General features: G+C 39.2%; 1 protein-coding gene across 1 annotated transcript in view; it reads left to right on the plus strand.

Moving 5' to 3' along the window:
* Arhgap10 (Rho GTPase activating protein 10) overlaps positions 1 to 18,577 on the plus strand; it is a 258,740-nt gene that overhangs the window by 111,795 nt on the left and 128,368 nt on the right. Inside the window, exon 16 of the mRNA XM_048813852.1 lies at positions 15,593 to 15,667. Within this exon, the coding sequence (XP_048669809.1) occupies positions 15,593 to 15,667 (75 nt within the window). The remainder of the gene's footprint in view (positions 1 to 15,592; positions 15,668 to 18,577) is intronic.

The following is an 18,577-nucleotide window of genomic DNA, read 5'->3' on the forward strand; positions in this document are numbered from 1 at the left end:
CCCCCCCCCCCCGCAAGGATGTGGGTGCAGAGTGTGCTCCTAAGACAAGACAAGCCAAATCTGATAAGAAAGGAAGCATAAAAGACCAGTAAAAGCAGGTATTTGTATTTGATTGTGGTAAGGGTGCTGGGAAACTAGGATTGGTAGCCATATGTGGGATGCCTAGAATACTGCTAAGGGCAGAGTGCTCCATGAGTGAGCCAGATGACAGATTTAGCAGTAGTGTAGATAGCAGACAGTATCTGAGTGGTTTTGCTGAAGTTCTGCTAGTCATATCTAGCAATTGGTTGGACATGGAAGATTGAGGTCTGTAGGGAATTTTATATTCAAATTTTTGGGAAACGGGTTATCAAGAAAATAGAGTACATGGCAATTTTATGGTACATATCAAGATCACCATGGGATGCTTTTTAAAAATGAACATTTCTGGGCTCAATTCGGATTTGTTGAATGAAAATTGATAGTACTGGTTTCCAAAGGGATCCAATAAGAATAGATAAGTCAAATGGACAGCAAAATTTTCTAATTTTCTGCTTTTGGGGAGTAGAAGTAGCCATGGGAAATTTCCCAGGAGAGAAGGTTTGTGAAGGCCCTACCTAATGGATCCATGTAGTTTTGGGAATTATGGGAGAGTGCATATGGATGTAGAGTAGAACCTCTATCCTCAATGAAGGTTAAAAGAAGAAATAACATGGCTAAAAGACTGTTTCAGTGTGTTGAAAGCCAAGAGCAATTCAAATGTCAAATACTTTGTAGATAAATCCCAGGCAAATTTAGAGGGGTTCATGGCAGCTCTGGTTCATGTCAGCTGCGTCACCTCCAATCTATCCTCCTCTCTGCATGGTACTGGGGATATGCTGCCCTCTGGTGGTTTGTCACTTTGTGGAAAAATTCTCCATTAAACTAACAGTTTGTACATGGTTTCTTCCATTGTCGTGGGTTTGCTGAACATGAATGTTAACAGGCACCCACCGCGGTCTGTGGCTCTCTGTTGAGGAGATTACTTCTCTGCCCTTGTCTCTGGAGAATGATGACAGATGTGGCATTCTCCTCTGCTCCTCCTGGAACTTTGATACATCTTGACTCATGGCTTCTTGGAGGACCCACTCTTGAACTTGAGTTCTGTGGACAAGAGGAATTGTCCTGGTTCACAAGTATGTGGAGTATTAGAAGGAAGGATCTTAGGAAGAGAAAATAGAGGTGTTTCAAAGAATGTGATGTGTCTGGATCTAAGCAGTCATGTAAGGTATGTAAGACAGAAAGAGAGGGAAGGAGTGTGGGAAGAAGGGAGGCACTCCAATCATTCTGATGCAGGGTCTATCTCATTTTTGGGTGATAAAATGTCAGGTTTTGATCATGATGCAGTGCACATGCCTATAATCCCAGTGACTTGGGAGGTTAAGGCAGGAGGATTGCAAGTTCAAGAGCAGTCTTAGCAAAGTAGGGAGATGATCAGCAATTTAGCGAGACCCTCATTTCAAAACAGATCTGGGAAGGTAGCCTAGTGGTAGAGCAACCCCATACTTCACCCCTATCAAAATTAAAAAAAAAAAAAATTCTCAGGTTTAAGCTCTGAAGTGGTGAAATAAGATGCATTTTGAAGGATTCTTAACCTTTCAGACCCTTAGTTTCTAAAAAAGAAAGTAATTAGTATATTTATTCACACTCTTTGCCCTCCACTCTGATTGGTGAAAATGGAAAGAGATGGTTTTTGTACATGGTGGATGGTCTTTGTGTCTTCATTTCCCCACCCATCCTTCCTTTGTGTTCTTTTGTCTCAAAATGTGCAAATTCTTTCCTCATCTAGCAGTTGTATTGCCTGATTTGATTATTATATTTCCTTCATTTATTTTGGTTTGGGGACTTTATTGTTTGCTTAGAATGGAGAAAATGCCTTATTTACCCTTGCACGCCTCTACTCCTTTGTAGACATAGTGCTTCACACACATAGTAAGCAACTCAGTAACTTCTTGCTTTTTCTTAAAGTGTTCAGAGAGTTGACTAGAAAGCTATATTGGCAATTTGACCAATTTATAATTTGTAAAATTACTGGGAAAACTTATTCCTCTCTGTGTGGCTGGAATTAGTAGTTTTACATAACACCTTTAGGATTTGCTTTCAAACCTTCATGAATTTATGAACTCATGAATTTGTCAGCGTCTTTCCGAATTATGGCTAATATATTATATGTAGGTATAGCACATTACTTATGAAAGGGACTCGTGGTTTCAGAACTTGCAGTATAATTGTATAATTTCCTCAAATTCCCTTCCTAAAATGGAGCCATGCCTAGTATACTGTCCCTTTCTGGACGTGCATGGCACCTAATTTTCAGGTGTATGCGCTGTAAAAATAAGCAAAAATAAAGTAAGATTCTTTTGCTTAAAAACATCTTTTTAGTTGCTATTTTTTAAAGAGTCATTATGACTTAAAACTAAATTTGTATGCCACTTTTGTTTATAAAGTTTCTCTTTAAAAATGTTCCATATGTGCATAATTTGAATATTCACTTCAATTTTCTAGAATATGGCATTAAAATGTCGGTCTAGGAAAGCTGTCAGTTATCAAATTCAGCATTGTTAACAAGCTGTGAATTCATGGGATAGAAGTAGGAAGCCACATATAAGATGTGACAGTCCTTATTTGTCACATGTAAAAGCGAATTTCTCTTCCTTTGAAAAGCAAAGTTTTGGATTTTGGAAAAATCTTAATGAAGTTGGCTTAAGGAGCTTCCAGAGCACTTTGGAGTGGTGTGGGGTCTCGAGATGGGTCCTGGCAGTAGAAGATAATGTGGATTTCAGTATTAATCTTTGGGGCATGTGGGACAGAAGACCCCCAAAGTGAAGTTGCAACATATTTTTCCATGATTGCACGTTGATCTTGAATTGCCAAGGGCAAATTCCATGCAAAATGAAGAAAATAGAGAACAGCTGTCCTCAGAAAATTTCCAGCAAGCAAACTAGAGTTTCTCACTCACTGTCTCTTTTTTTAATCAGAATGGGTGTGAGGTGAGTGTGGGTGGAAACACAGGACAGTCTTATGTGGGAGGAAACTGAAAAGTCTTGTGGTGTCTGCAGAAATGCAAATACAAAATTGAAATACTAAGTCCAGGCAAATCGGGACTGAATATTCGTTTTCTCAATTAGTAATCTTACTCACTTTAGGAAAACTCTGAAAAGCTATTAGCTTCCTAATTAATGGCTGAGTTGAATTAATAGGGGCACATACTCCCTATGAGATGGTATGCCCAGCTTGGTCCCCCACCTCCAGGTGACTCAGGGTTTGCTTTATGACTTTCAACTTTCGTCTTGTCCTTGTTCCATTTCCAATTTGGCTTTTTTGTTACCTATGGTTTTATACATTTTTTTTCCATCTTTAACACATCCCCAGAACAGGAGTGCAGAAAATTAGTAGAACTTTATACAGTCATGACATAGATCATCTTGTTTCTGGGCATATTTGGGGTTTGAGGTCAGGCGAGGGCAAGAGAATGGCAATGGTGTATTGTCAGAGTGCTGGAGGTGTTGTTAGGGAACATGGGAAAGCTTTCTTGTTGCAGACTAGGATGGACTAGGTTTTGCATGTCTAAGTTCTGATAATGGGCCATGATATTTTATTGTAATACTCTGCACTTTGAGTGTACTGTTGAAGAGTGTGATCTCAAAAGTTGATTGTGGGGATAGGGTTGTGGCTCAGTGGTAGAGTGCTTGCCTCGGACTTATGAAGCACTGGGTTCAATCCTCAGCACCATATAAAATAAATAAAAGGAAGGTGTCCAACTACAACTAAAAAAATAAAAAATAAAAAAAAAAAAAGTTGATCTTGATTCCAATCTGAGTTTCCTCACTTACTGACACTGAAGTTCTGGAAAGTTACTTTCTTCTACTCCTTGTGTCTCCATTTTATTATCTACAAAATAGGCTGATGACAGTGTCTCCTTCACAGGGTTATCAAGGGAATGAAAAGGGGCTGCTTGGGACTTGGTACATATTGAGTCCTCAGTACTGAGTTGCTTGTTTGGAGTGAAATCTAACTATTGAAGCCAGTCATAATTAGTCCTATTATTGATTGAAGGTTCTGGGAGTACTAAGGAACTTTTAATGTTTTTCCTTAATAGCAATTTACATAGGGAAATAAATGATCTGAGTTCATTTTCTCTAGCAATTTTAGGTGGCTTCTGTACCCAGAGCAAAATGAACTGTTTTGGCCTTTAACCTCCTATTCCTCAGTGTCTTGTGGCTGTTTGAGCACTAAAATATCGAGAGAGTAAAGAAAGGGAAGGGATTCAGGAAGAAGGTCATGGCTCTCCCATTACCTCCAGCTTTTTTGCAGAAGTAAAACAAAACAAAGCAAAACAGCAACAACAAAACCAGAAAAGGAAAAGGAGATTGTTCCCTTTGCCTGGAATTGATTTGGTACCTGAAGCTGTAGCTGATCTGAGGCAGAGAGGCAGATGGCAGCAGTGAGACATCATTAGACCTTTGTTGATGTTCTCATCTCTTTAGTGAAAAGATGAAAGAGTCTTTTTTTTAAAAAAAAACTTTTTCCTTGAGTTCAAGACTCTTCTAATTTAGTAAGATTTTGCCACTAAAAATGGAGCTACATCAGTGCATTTATTATTTAGCTCTTCCTTACCCATTCTCAGCTAGATGTGTGTTAGATGGATCTATGGCAACATTTTTTGTGTGTTTCCTGTAGGAACGGTGGTGGAGATATGATTCCTATCCTTAAAAATTAGCTTCATTCTGTGAATGCTCTGATTTTGTGCAACTTTCTTGTTAATAAGTTATTCTGCACAGTGTTGTGGAGACTGGTAGAAGACACAAGACTCTCAGATCCAGAGACAAAAGACAGGATATCATGCTGAGTAGTCAAGAGTGTACTGCATTTTGTGGCAGTTCCCTGAGCCTCAGTTCCCAAGGCCATTGCAAAGAGTGTTGGATGTTACCTGCAGATGATAGGCACTTACAGGAAACTATAATCTTTTATAATAACCAGGAGTCCTTCTGCTCTGGAGGGAAATACTATTTTCCAAGGATGTCAGTAAACCTGTTTTTTGCTCCAGAGGGAGATATTGGAATAGGAGGTGTTCACACCATACTGGAGGTATTGGTGGTAGTGAGTGGGTGGTATATCTGAGGATCTATGAGCAGTTGAATTCAGAGTGTGGCAGATCCCTGGTGCTATGCTGTATTGTTTGCCTTGGTTTTGCAGACTGGGGTGAACTATTGACAAATCTGAGCAGCAGTGAGTTTTCTTGACTGGGAGTAGAGTTGGTAAGAATGGGATGGATGGAGGAGGAAGAAAGGCAGGATGATGTCAAGATTTTGGAAATAATTTAGATAAGAGATAATGGAGGTTTATACTAGTGTACAGACAGTATGGAGGTTCATCAAAAAATTAAAAATGGAACTGCCATATGATCCAGCCATCTGATACAGGGTGTGTATCCGATGGAAATTAGTATGTTGAAGAGGCTTTTGCACCCCAGTGTTCATGGCAGCACTATTCACAATAGCCAAGAAATGGAAACAACCCAAGTGTCCAGCTGATGAGTAGATAAAGAAAATGTAGTATGTATACACAGAGGGAATACTATTTAACTATGAAAACGAATGAAAAATTGTCCCTTGTGGCAACAGGAAAGGAACTGTGGATCATAGGATTAAGTGAAATAAGCCAAGCACATAAGACATGTACAGCATGATCTCACTAATGTAGAATCTAAAAACATTGATCTTACAGAAATTGAGAGTAGAATGGTGGTTACCAGAGAAGGAAGGATGGGCAAAGGTTGGTCACTGGGTACTAAGTTATGGTTAGATAGGAGTAAGAAGTTCTGATGTGCTGTTGGAGAATTGGGTCACTATAGGCAAAAGTAATGTGCTGTGTGTTTCAGAAATCTAGGAGAAAAGATTTTAAATGTTCTCACCATAAAAAAAAATGGTAAATGTTTGAGGAGACAGGTATGTTTAATCTGATTTAAACATTATACAATGTGTATTGTATTGGAATATCACATGGTACCACGTACTTATGTACAATTTTTTTAAAAATTGTACATATCAGCTAAAAATAAATTTAAAACAGAGTACTGGCATTGGGAAGAAGGGATGGCTAGGAAGAGAGAGATGGCAGAACAGAGCTGATGACCTGTTGGTCTCAATAAGGAAAAGGGAAGCCTGAAAACTGGCTCCCCAGCCAACAAAGATGGCACCTTGAGCCAACGGGGAGAATATAAGAAGAGCAGCTGGGTGGGGAGGAATAGAGATTGCCTTTAGATACTCTGAATTCAAGGTACCTGTGATAAATCTATAGGAAATATTTAGGAAAGAGGAGAGATGGTGGCCATTGTTGGCATAGTGATGATGTCTAAGTATCAGAAAAGCCATTCAGGTGGATGGTGAGGCAAGAAGATAAGGAGGCAAAGGACAGAACCTTTATGAATCCTTGCATTCAGGGGACGAGAGAAAGGAGAATAATGGAGGCACCAAACAGTCAAAGTGGTAGCAGCAGAGACCGGAGAGTGGGGTGTGAAGACATCCATGTGAGGGAGGACTCCAAGGAGGAAGATGTCAGTATGTCAGATATTCCAGAAAGTTCAGGTAGGAGGAGGACTGAGAAGCAACCTTTTCCTACTTGAAGTCAAGAAGTGGTTGGGAAGTCCAGAAGTGAAGTAGTAGCTGGGTTGTACTTGGTTTTTTATGGGATATTCTTCTCACAAGAGCTCTGAAAGATGGCTGATGTTATCCTTGCTTACATCAACCAGTGAAGCTAAAGGACGTGAATCGACTATGTTCAAATCCCAGAGCTAGAACTTTGCAGATTCCAACTGAAACTCTAGACTGAGAGTTAGGCCTATGCATCTCAAGCATAATGACCACGAGGAGGTAGAGATTCCTATATCCTCTCTTCTGAAGAAGTTGAGATGAAGAAAAGAATAAAAGGGGGGCAGGTTTTTAAAGAGAGGTAGTTGGAAACTGTAGACAATAAAAAAGGGAAGTGGAGAAGATGGAAGTGCCATTCCCTGGATTTGCCCATCTAGATTTAGATTAAGCCGTCCTAGAGTTCCATCTCAGTTCTTTCCAGACCAGTTCCCCCAAGGCCTCTTAAGATGCACCAGCAACCCAGAAAGGATTTTTCCCTTGACAGGGAAACTCTGCAGTACCTTGGGAGGTCCATTGGGAGCAGAAACGATGTCAGGAATCTGCACCTCTCAGTCTTTAAAACCTTAATACACAACATTTTATGTTTTCAGAGTGTTTGGAATACTGTCTTTCAATCTCCAGAAAACTCAGGCAGTTGACAAAGTATGCATGATTCATTGGGCTTGTTGTCATAAGTGGCATCTGAGGCTTGGAACAAATTGGAGTAAACTGAGACAGGTCACTTAACTGGACCTGGCACAGCTGGGACCGGGATCCTGATCTCCTAAGTCAGAAACACCTTGTGGTAGTAGAAATAGGGGGAGAAGAATTAGTCAGCAATGAACCTAGTGGTGATGGGGATGCTGGGTTCCCGTTCTCTGTGAGATAGTCCTTTGGCCAAGGCTCACATTGTGAACAAACACTGCAGGGGACATGGAGTGAGTCACAGCTGGTACCTCTGTGAGGCCCTGGGACAGGTGGACATGAGACCTCTGGAAGAATTGGGTCCCCACGTGTTAACTGATGCAAGAGGAAGCTCCTTGTGATTCTGCAGCTTTCTTTAAGTCCTTGGTTAGGTATTGGCCAATGGCTTGTATGGTTGTGTAGGAGGAGCAACATTCTAAGAGCTGTCTGGCCTGGAACTAAAATGGTTTCTCTTGTGTTGGCTATAGACTGGAAGCAAGGTCAGTCACAGGTAGCCTACAGTTTATTTTGACCCTAAAATGAAGGTAGCCACTAATAAACCAGCCACCTGTTGTATTTGAACCTTGGATGAGAGATGAAGAGACTTAGCTAAGCCTAGATGTGTATTTAGAGTCCTGAAATTAACAGTACTTCCAAAAGCACTGGCTCGGACCTGGATAGCTGCCTAGTACTTCTTCCATGTGTCTCACCTAGTTGGGACGGGTGCTGGAGCAGATGTGATGGACAGACGCAGGAGGGCCCCTCCTGTGCCAAGCTGTCTTTCCTATCTTGAGACTCTGGTTTGTTTGGATGGGGAAGGACCATGCAAATGAAACCCTGATTTTCCCTGAAAGTGCTTGCTGTCCAGGAGGCTGTCCGTCATGATACAGAAACGGTTTGCACAAGAAGTGTACCTGAAGCTAGCATGCTGGGAAAGTACGACTCCATAGGAAGGGGCAAGGAAGATGAGACACTGGTTGATTATCTGTGATATTTCTCTATCTGCTATCCAAATGGTTATCATCCATGGGAAGAAATGCAAATGTTATTGGTGAACAGGAATTTTGTATTTTCCATGAGTCATTCTTATTAAGTAAATGTTGACTCTCTTCTTGGCACATGCTTGGTTTTCTGAAAGTGGAGTGTGGACAACATGCCTTCCTTGTGGGGGTTTTAGATGTATTATGCCTAGCTATTTTGAGATGAGGTTTAAATGTTATGCTGTAGTTAGTTTTTAGTGAGTGCTTGAATTAATAAGGAATTAGTTGGATCTGAGGTTTGTTCCCATGCTTTATAAACATAGGTTCCTTTAATTTTCACAATGACCCCATCCCCTTTTTTTTTTTTTTTTTTTTTGACGGTACTGGGGTTGAACCCAGGGCCTCACACATGCTAGGCAAGTGCTGTACCACTCAGCCATACACAGCCCCCCTTCCATCTTAACCTGTTTTTCAGATGAAGAAGGTCAGGCATAGAGGGAGCAACTTGCCAAATCACACCTAGAGGATGGTAGCGTTGGAAATTTCCAGAATGTCAGTAATCTTAACTTGTGAACAAATTTGTATATCCAGGATATGCTTTTTTAAAAATTAAAAAAATTTTTTTTGTTTGGACCAAGGTCCAGAAAGGTGAAAAGGTTATTGAGTGCTCTTTTGATCTTTTCATCTTTATATAGCTACAGTTAATCTTCTTAGGAATTGATCTTACCTTCTCTTTGCAGTATTTAATGCATTGTAAGTGTTAAAAAAAATAATCAATTCTTCTTGAGTTTTAGAGTTCAGTAGATACAGTATCTTACATTCATGGCAGTGAATATGCCCCATTGATGGAACAGAGCGAAGGATTCTTGCTTCTGTGTTTATTTAAAATTAATATGAATACACATCTTCGACAGAAACCTAAAGTGTTACAGATTGCTGACTATCTTAAGGGTATGTATGGATCTGTTTATTTCTGTGTAACCCAGGACAGGAGATAGCCTGGAAAGTGTTCACTACACTTACACAGACACTTAAACAGTGTTATTGAAGATTGGTTGTAAATATAGATGGGAACACATTGCCTTTTTTCTGTAACTCACCCCTGACCTGAAACGACACCCATGAGTTTCTCCGTTGCTTTTCCTTGAGTCACCTTCGTGATTTTCTTACGAGTTTTTCTAATCATTTCCTATGTTACACGTCTTTTCCTTTTATTGTCAAGTGTCTTTCAACATTGGTTAATGTTTATAATTATGTAAAATATGTAAATATTTAAAATTAGGACATTTTAAAATAATGATTAGAATTTACATATGCATAAAATTGCACATTTTCTCATTACATAACCCATCAGGGAATTTGTCTTTGCAGTGCTGGAGAGTCGTGTAAACCTACATTTGTATTCTACATTCACATGCTTACATATTTGCACATATGCCTCATTAAAAATGAAATGTTGCAGACTTTTGATGTAAATCCTGTGAATGCGAACATGAACATTAATGACCTTTTACCCTGTTGTCACCACACGCAAGTGCAAATAAACGATTCAGTCACTCTGCAAATATTAAGTACCTCATTCCATGCCAGGCGCTCTGCGGGTTGCTAGATGTGAGCTGAATGAATGTTTATAGACCCATGGAATTTGATCATTTATTTCTGTAGAATCATGCAGCTGCAAAATCTTTTAAAATAATTTTGTGCCTGTTATCATCAAAAGTGTTTACATTCCACGTTGAGCCCTTCTCTTTAATCTAGTTTTATCTGCACATACAGGAACACATGGGAGACCTTTCCTGTCTTATCTTTCCATATTCCATTTACTTCTTAATCATCAGCATATTCATTATTTATTTCAATCATTAATATAGTCCATTTATTTGTTAAATACATAGGACGTGCTGAGCACTGTGTGAGGTAATAGAGAGTACAGAATTATCAAAGTGTCTCCTGAAACCAAAAAGAAGGGGGGAACAAAAAGATTTCCTGCCCTAGTTGGTATCAAGTTGATCTCTTAATTTTAATTCCTAGGTCTTCACTTAATTCTGGTTGTCTGAAATATAGTTAGTACTTGATAATTCTGGGGAAATTCAATATTATGGACTACCTCACCTGCTAACTTCATTCCTTTCTGTTTTCCCCTTTTGCTTTGCATTCTTTGCCCTGCTCACCTGTGTGTGTGTGTGTTTTGTGTGTGTGCATGCGCACATGCATGCACATGCAGACACACTTTGTAATCACCTTTACCTCTCTGCTTCCTTTATTTTAGAAGCTGTTTTATTCTTATTCACCACATTTACTTGTATCCTGCTGTGGTTTAAATGTGTCCCCAAAGTTCCGGTGTAGAAAACTTAACCCATAATGCAGCCGGATTGAGAGGTGATTAGGTACGGAGGGCTCTGCCCTCTTTTAGTGAGTAAATTAACACTGTCCTCTGGGGAATTATTTATTTCAATCATTATATAATGATTATATAACTATATTAATGATTGAAATAAATAATTTCAGTAAGTAAATTAACACTGTCCTCTGGGGAATGGGGTTATGATTATAGGAGTGGGCTCCTGATTAAAGAATATGTTTTGCCCCCCTCCCTTTTCCTTGCTGACTTATCCTCCTTCCTCCCCACATGTGATGATAGCAAGAAGACTCTCACCAGATGTGACCTCTTGATCTTTCCAGACTCTAGAACCATAAGCTAAAGAAATTTTTTTTTGTCATCAGTTACCCAGTCCAAGACTTTCTGTTATAGCAGCAGAACATAGACCAAGACACAGCCTGTCCAGTCTTACCTCCACTTCTGTTATTTGAGTTTATTGATCCTTTTAAATCATATTCTCCTTTTTGTACCTTAACTCTTATTGTCCCAGAGCATCTTCCTTTCTCTCTTGCTTCTCCAGATCACTTGAAAGGCCTGTGGGTGCTAAATATATTCTGGCTCTGGTGATATCTTCTGGGTTCTGAGAGGGAAACAACTGGGCAGGTATTGTGATGAAACTTGATTCATTCCCACTTTTTGATATCTCCTCACAGAAGATGTGGGTCACACTCTGTGGTAGCAGAGTGGCAGATTAGAAGAGACTGGTGATAGGAAGTAAGACATGCTGGATTTTACCTTATCGACTTTACCTGGGGACATCTGTCATCAGATGATCTTTGTATTGGAATTTGTATATTACTACCCATTGAAACCAGTCTCATCTATTAAAAGAAAAATCTTTGGGCTTATAAACACTTTTGGGCCAAATTACAAATTTTTCTTGCTAAAACCCATAAAATATTTTATTGATGATATCTATTGGTAAGCCTTTATACACTCAAAAAGTTACAATAATTTGGATATTTAGCTTTCTTAGTTTAGAATACATTTTGGTCCAATCTGTATCTATAGTTCTAAGTTAATTTCAAGTTACATCAACATAGCACTACCTACCTATTTTGTGCCCAACTACTTAATGCAAGGTGCCATTTACCAAAATAAATAAATACACACACACACACAGTTGACCTAATATTTCTCAAGGTAATAATATCTGCATATTGGGAGAGAAGATAGAATAGAGTTCTGCAGTTGTTTGTTTTAAAATTCTAATGCTGGATGTGTTTCAGAATGTAATTTTTCTTTAAGTAAAAAGGTAATACAGGTCTATATAGTATGTGCATCTCTAGATAAGTTTGTGGAAATTACTGTTTTTATAATGTTATTGTATGTTTTATACCTTTATTTTTATATGCAGTGCCGAGGACTGAATATCATGTATGCTAGACAAGTGCTCTACCACTGAGCTACAACCCCAGCCCTGGAAATTACTTTTTTACATGGTTGAATATGAGCATTCACTCTAAGTGGGGAAAATGAAGACTTAACATGATGTGTTCAAGGTCAAGCGTTGAGAATTCTGGTTTTTGGAGTTGTGACTAAGAGATTATGGGCTTTAGAACGTGACCAAGTGTTGAAATAAAAGGAATTGATTATGATTATGTTTAGGGAAAGGGACTATTAGTTTGGGCTAGAGTCAGAAAAGGTAGGATTTGGTCTGGTTTTGAAGGTTTGGATGGAAATTTATTTTACTCATTGCTGAATCTTGAGTAGCTTCTTGCACCTGGCACATATTTGATGAATAAATAGGTGACAGGTGAGTCATCTTGGGTAGACAAGGGGCAGACCGTTCCTGGCAGGGGAGAGACCTCAGCCTGAATATATTCATGAAGGATAGTGTGAACTTGGTTTTCTGTGGGGGACAGCAGCCTGCTGTGCGATAGACGTAGGTAGATGAGTGGGGCCCCTTATGGATACTTATGTACTTGTCAAGGCTGGGAAAGGGGCTTCATCTGCTGGCTTACTCTTAAATGGGGATGGTGAGGACCTTAGATAATAAAGTGATATGAATGCTAGGAATACAGAGGGGAAAAGACGGTGGTGGTTGGAATGTTGGTGTTCCTGTGCAAAAAACTCAAGACTGTGTTAAAGAGGCAGAGATTAGTCTTCAGTTAGAAGATTGAGTGGACATTGACCTGTCGAATTTGGAACGTGACAAGTTAAACTTGAAAATTCTAATACTTGGTGACTAGAAAGAGTGATCCCTTTGAGCAAGAGGGAAATTGGGGAAGAAGCTGGAAGGGAGATGATTAGGCCCACTAGTATGAACTGGCATGTTGGTCTATATTCTCTTAACACAGTTGACATTTTTATATGAACACGTATGTGTTTGTAGATTAAAGTTCTTCTCATTTTGTTAGTCCAGGGCCTTTCAAAGGAGTGTTACGAGAAAGAATCCCACAAGACTTGAGTATTTCATGTGCCATTTCTGAACTGCTTTTGTATGAGATTTATTTAAATTTCATTAAGAAAAGGAAAAACTGTGTTGAGGAACTTTCATTCCCCTTCGCACCTTTCATTATGCATTAGCAATTAACTCTACTCTTCTCAGGGTGATGAATTTGAACTTGATCAATTATCTGATAGTAATTACCAGCAGAGTGATGATTATTGCTGAAGTAACATTCTTATTTCATCTTTCCATATATTTCAGGCAGTTTTCACAGAGGTGCATATTTGTTTGCAGAATATGACTTGCTCTTTTTACTTCTGGCACTGGGGTCAAGCTGTTGTTGTAGGTTTATTTAATAGAGTAGTGCTGAACAAAATCCTTTGGCATTTTAAACACTCTGGACAGGTCCCCTGGCTTCTAGGAGAAGGAAGGAATGAGTAGCTCAGTCTTTCTTCTTGGAGCAGGCTCAGAATTCTCTGATTTTTGTTTCTTGGCATTTTCCTCTTCTCTTTTGCAACTTGAGGCAGGGCCATGCTGCCCCATCTCCTGTTTTGGTTAGTGGCTGTTCTGCATTAGGAAGGAGCCTCTTTGCTGTTGGGACTCTTGCATTCTGAGTCAACTGGAGTAGACTGGGGGCTAGCCTTGGCCCTCCTGGTTCTCTGAGCTTTAATGACAGAATGGAGAGAGAGCATGTATCAGTAGGGTAAGGCTGCTGTAACAAAGTCATATACTGGGTGACTTAAAAACTAGAGATTTACTTTTTCATAATTTTGGTGGGGCTAGAGGTGTATTATAAAGCTATCGCCAGGGTCAGTTTCTTCTGAGGCCTCTGTCCTTGGCTTGCAGGCCACCAGCTTTTACTGTGTCCAAATGTTCTCTCCTTTCAAGGACACCAGTCATATTGGACTAGGGCCCACCCAGATGACCTCATTTTAAATGAATTACTGCTTTTAAAGACCTCTTCTCTGTATACAGTCACATTTTAAGATACTGGGAGTTAGGACTTCAACATGTAAATTTGTGAAAGTCACAAATTTGGCCCATAATCAAAGGCAAAATAGAACATTTGAGAAGTTTAAAAATGAGTAAAGACAAATAAAAGGCAAAATGGAGGAAAAGAAAGAAAATACTGATTTCCGGCAAGAAAAAAAGAAAGTGTATGTGGATGTGTGTGTCAGAGTGCATTATAATGTACAGAACATGTTTCTAGCATCTCTTTTTCCCTCCCAGCATACTAGGGCTTAGGGTGTTGCCCTTGATCTCCTATGTGGCCTTGGGTCTCAGAGGTTTCCTAATTTGCTCATGCTTATCTAAACTAGACTTGAATCCAATGCTTTAGACTCTGTCTAATATTCTTTTCATCAGTGCAGGAGGTAAGAAGAAAATAGACCCCTTTGTGCAGATCTCATGGCCTTTTGTTGTTGGGTTATTTTGTTTTGAAAACTTTGGGGATTAGAGATGTTATTTCCTTGTCAGCCAGTTGTGTTCTTGTTGGCTTTAACATTTATAGTGGAGAAAATAGACACATAGTCCTGAAGCTGTAACTCTTTGGAAGTATAGATAAGAAGTCCTATTTGGGGGGAGTCATTGCTTTATTATAAATTTTTTCAAGTCCATTGAATTAGAGAATTCGGTGCAATGACCGTCCATACTCTTATCACCCAGATTCAGCAGTATGTACAGGCTGCCTAGTTGCTTCAACCATCTCGTCTTCCTCTTCCAGCAAATCTAAGAAAGATGGATTCCACCCCTCTCTGTGTGTAGCATTAAAATGGAAATTTCCTTGTATCACCTGAACGCCTCTGAGTTTCCTGATTGTTTCTCAAGTGTCATTTACAATTGGTTTGTGCAGATGGGAATCCAAAAAGGAACATTTATTCATCACGTGAAATTGTGTTAGATGTAACTTTTCTTGCCTTTATTTATCTATTGTGCTCCAGGACCCCTGGTTTTCAGGTTTCCGCAGAAGAGTTTGCAATGATTTGGTTTATTTTGCAGTAGAGTTTGTGGTGATGCACACTTGGGCAGGGCATATAACAACTCTTTCTTTAAAAATACTGCTTTAGTCTTGACTGGTATCCAACAATCATCCAAACAATAATTTCTTTTTATGTCCTAATCACCATATTATATTTAAAAGACTAACACTTTCTAAGAGAAATGTGAACAAGTGAACCCAAGAAACATAAGGTTTAATGTATCTTTACAAGTTGCATTGGAATACATTTCAGTGTATCCATGTTGCTCGACTTTTCATTAACATTGACTCATTACGTTTTTGTCCACATGGAAAATTGGTTTAGGTTATTTTCCAACCATAGCACACAAATACAAAGCTGGTTTAAAAAAAAAAAAGTTGATATAAACACTTGATTTTTGTCGAACATTATTTTTACAGTCAACAGGAATGTTGCTAATGTGAGTTAGCAAAGATTCTGACTGCAATTGTTTGACAGCTTTTTAAATCTGATATTGTTGTATTTTGCTAACCTTTCGTTTCTTCCAATAGGTATAAATGACCAAGGATTGTACAGAGTTGTGGGGGTGAGTTCAAAGGTCCAGAGACTTCTGAGTATGTTGATGGGTATGCCTCTTTTCTAATCATTTTTCCATGCATTATTTGTTTATGTTCATTGACTTCACAACTTAATATTTCATAGTAACATAAAGCATACTTGGGAATCCATTTTTTCTTCTGCTTAGATGAGTGGTCTCCTGAGCAGAGATGGTTGACTCAGAAGTAGATTGGTATTTGGATCAGCTTAGATTATCTACTTTGCCTCTACTTATTAAGAAGAGGATGCAACTCATGGACGAATATCTTTTTTTAAAAACATTTATTTATTTATGTATCTTTAGTTTTAGGTGGACATATTATTTTGTTTTTATGTGATGCTGAGGATCGAACCCAGTGCCTCATGCATGCTAGGCGAGAGCGCTACCACTGAGCCACAACCCCAGCCCCATGGACGAATATCTTTCACTGCTTGCTCTATTCAGTGAAGCAGCAGTCATGATTTGCATGATTTCCAAATTGCCTGTCCATATCTTGACAGTACATTTGGTTGGACAAGACCACTGGGACTCGCTCATTTCTATGGAGCTTCCCAAACTGTCATTTGACAGCGAGGGTCTGACTCTTGGGGATTCATTGGTATTCACAGTGGCTTGTTTGTAGTTCGCACCAGGCTCTTCTCCAGAACCACGCATGCTCCATCTGTGCTGATAACACAGTGTTCTTTGGCATCGCAGACTAGAGGAAGCCAGAAAGTGAATTCATTTCATTACCCCAGACATTATGTGAATGACAAAGCGCTTTTGCATTACACACTGCTGTCAGTTCCGTGCCACCTGTAAGGCACTCCACTTCTCCCCACCTCAGAGCAGGCTGCCTCTTGAGAAGCGATAACTCATCTGGCTGCAGGCCCTTGGATATCAAACCAATCTGTCATTCTGACCTTGCTACATATTAATTTATTTGCTGTCTCACTTTAATTAATCAATATTAACAATGCCCCCAGGTAGTCTGTGAATGCATTTAAACCTGTCTGCATCTTAAAGTGTTGAAGTAAAGACTCGTTTTTAGAAAGCATAAACTAAGATGAACAAAATCAACTGACACATTATGGATGGCACTACTTGTTTGGCTGTATTTGGATTAAGGATTTCATAAGCAACAACCTTTTTTTAGCTATTAACCACAGGAAAAATTGCCCGTCATCAGCTGGAGAGCCTTGTTAGGATACATTCGCTTTCATGAGCTGTTTTCATTTTCTGCCCCTCTGGTTTGACTTGGGTGTGCAATTCTGGCAGACAGATTTTTCCTTTTTACCATTAGCAGGCTCCAAATTAAATAGACCCAGGTTGCCAGTGGTTCAGTAGCAGCTGGAAGAGTTTAATGGCACTGCAGCATCTGCTTTTACTTAATTTTAAAATTAGAAACACTTCTCCCATTTCCAACATGGTATTTTAATGATTGGACCTAGAAGGCTCTTGGTATCAGAATGGGAGATGTGGGCCGAAAGGCACATTTTGGTGCTAAACTGGCCATAAAGATCCTGGCATTATTTTTATCCTATTGTTCACGTTCCAGGAAAGCTTGAACAAGGGTGTTTCTGTGGTCACCATGAAGTGTTAAGCTCTCTCAAAATTTGTTCTTAATCTCATAAAATCCTATACACTCAACATAGCTGAACCCAGGTGATGGTCTCCTCTGCTCATGGGAAATGTTCCAAGACAGTCCTTAACTTCAAGGTGTTTTTCACTGTCTATCTAAAACCTCAAAAATTCATGACCTGGAAAACTGTCCATACTTTCCATGAGCATCAGAGTAGAGAAGTCCAGAACACGGGCAGGTTATAACCTCCTTTGAATTGCTGGCAAGAGAAGTGCTGCTGTGTTCTCAGTAATAGTCTGTAAAAAGAGGAAATTAGAGAATTGGCATGAGAGAAAGATACTGACTTGTTACCTCCTCATTTAATAATTCATTTGAGGACTGAATAATATATATTTTTGTTATCTATAAAGTATCCTTAGTATGAATTTTAGATTGTCGGTCAAAAATTTTGGGTTTGCATTAGCACCATTTTCTTGTTTGCTACCAATACAAACTTTAGCTCTCGGCAAAATAGGTTTATTCACTATTTCCTACTGAATTGAGGATTTCCTTAAGATGTGTCCTTCCCATCCTGATTAAATCTTCAAATTGAAACAATTTGCTACTGCTGCCAAAAACAAAATTTGAGTTTTGGTAGTCATGTACGCGTTCCCATAGATGTTCTTTCTCTCCAGCTTTTCCCACTTCTCTATTGTTTTAAGGTTGTATGTCCTAAAGAGAAGAAAAATTGAGTGGGCCTGCCAAAGTTTTAAGTTTGCTTTTTACAGCAAGTCATTATCTTTAATTATTATTCCTGAGAGCAATATTTTATTTAAAATTTGGATATTTTCAAAGAGCATTTTGTTGGTAATGCAGTTTTTTCTTTGAAATATAATCTAAAATCTAAGTGTCTGAGAAAAAGTTCCAAGCTATTTCATTTTTTGAGAGCTGCTTTTACTTGATTCATTTTAGGCCTTGAGAGCTATTTACTTTAGATTTTTTATTATTGCCATTTTTATATAAAATGTTTTGCGTTTTCTGTTTAAAGTATTCTTTAAATACTCACATGTAGAAGTTTGTGGTGATTCCTAAATAAAGAATCTATGCTTAATCTCTTGCACGTTCTCCTTATCTCTCTCCTTTCTGTGGAGTGTTTTTCTTCCCCCTTTAAGATTAAAATACAGAAAAATGTTTCTCTCCATTATCTTCTACCTATTCTATCCCTTCCTCTCCCTCCCTCATCCCTTCCTCTCCTTCCTCCCTCTTCCCCCCTCATCCCTCCCTCTTCCCCCCTCATCCCCCCTCATCTCTTCCTCTCCCTCCCACTTCCCTTCCTCTCCCTCCCTCATCCCTCCCTCATCCCTTCCTCTCCCTCCCTCATCCCTTCCTCTCCCTCCC

The sequence above is a fragment of the Marmota marmota genome, unplaced genomic scaffold (genome assembly GCF_001458135.2).
Source record: "Marmota marmota marmota unplaced genomic scaffold, marMar, whole genome shotgun sequence".
In the NCBI taxonomy this organism is placed as follows: Eukaryota; Metazoa; Chordata; class Mammalia; order Rodentia; family Sciuridae; genus Marmota; species Marmota marmota.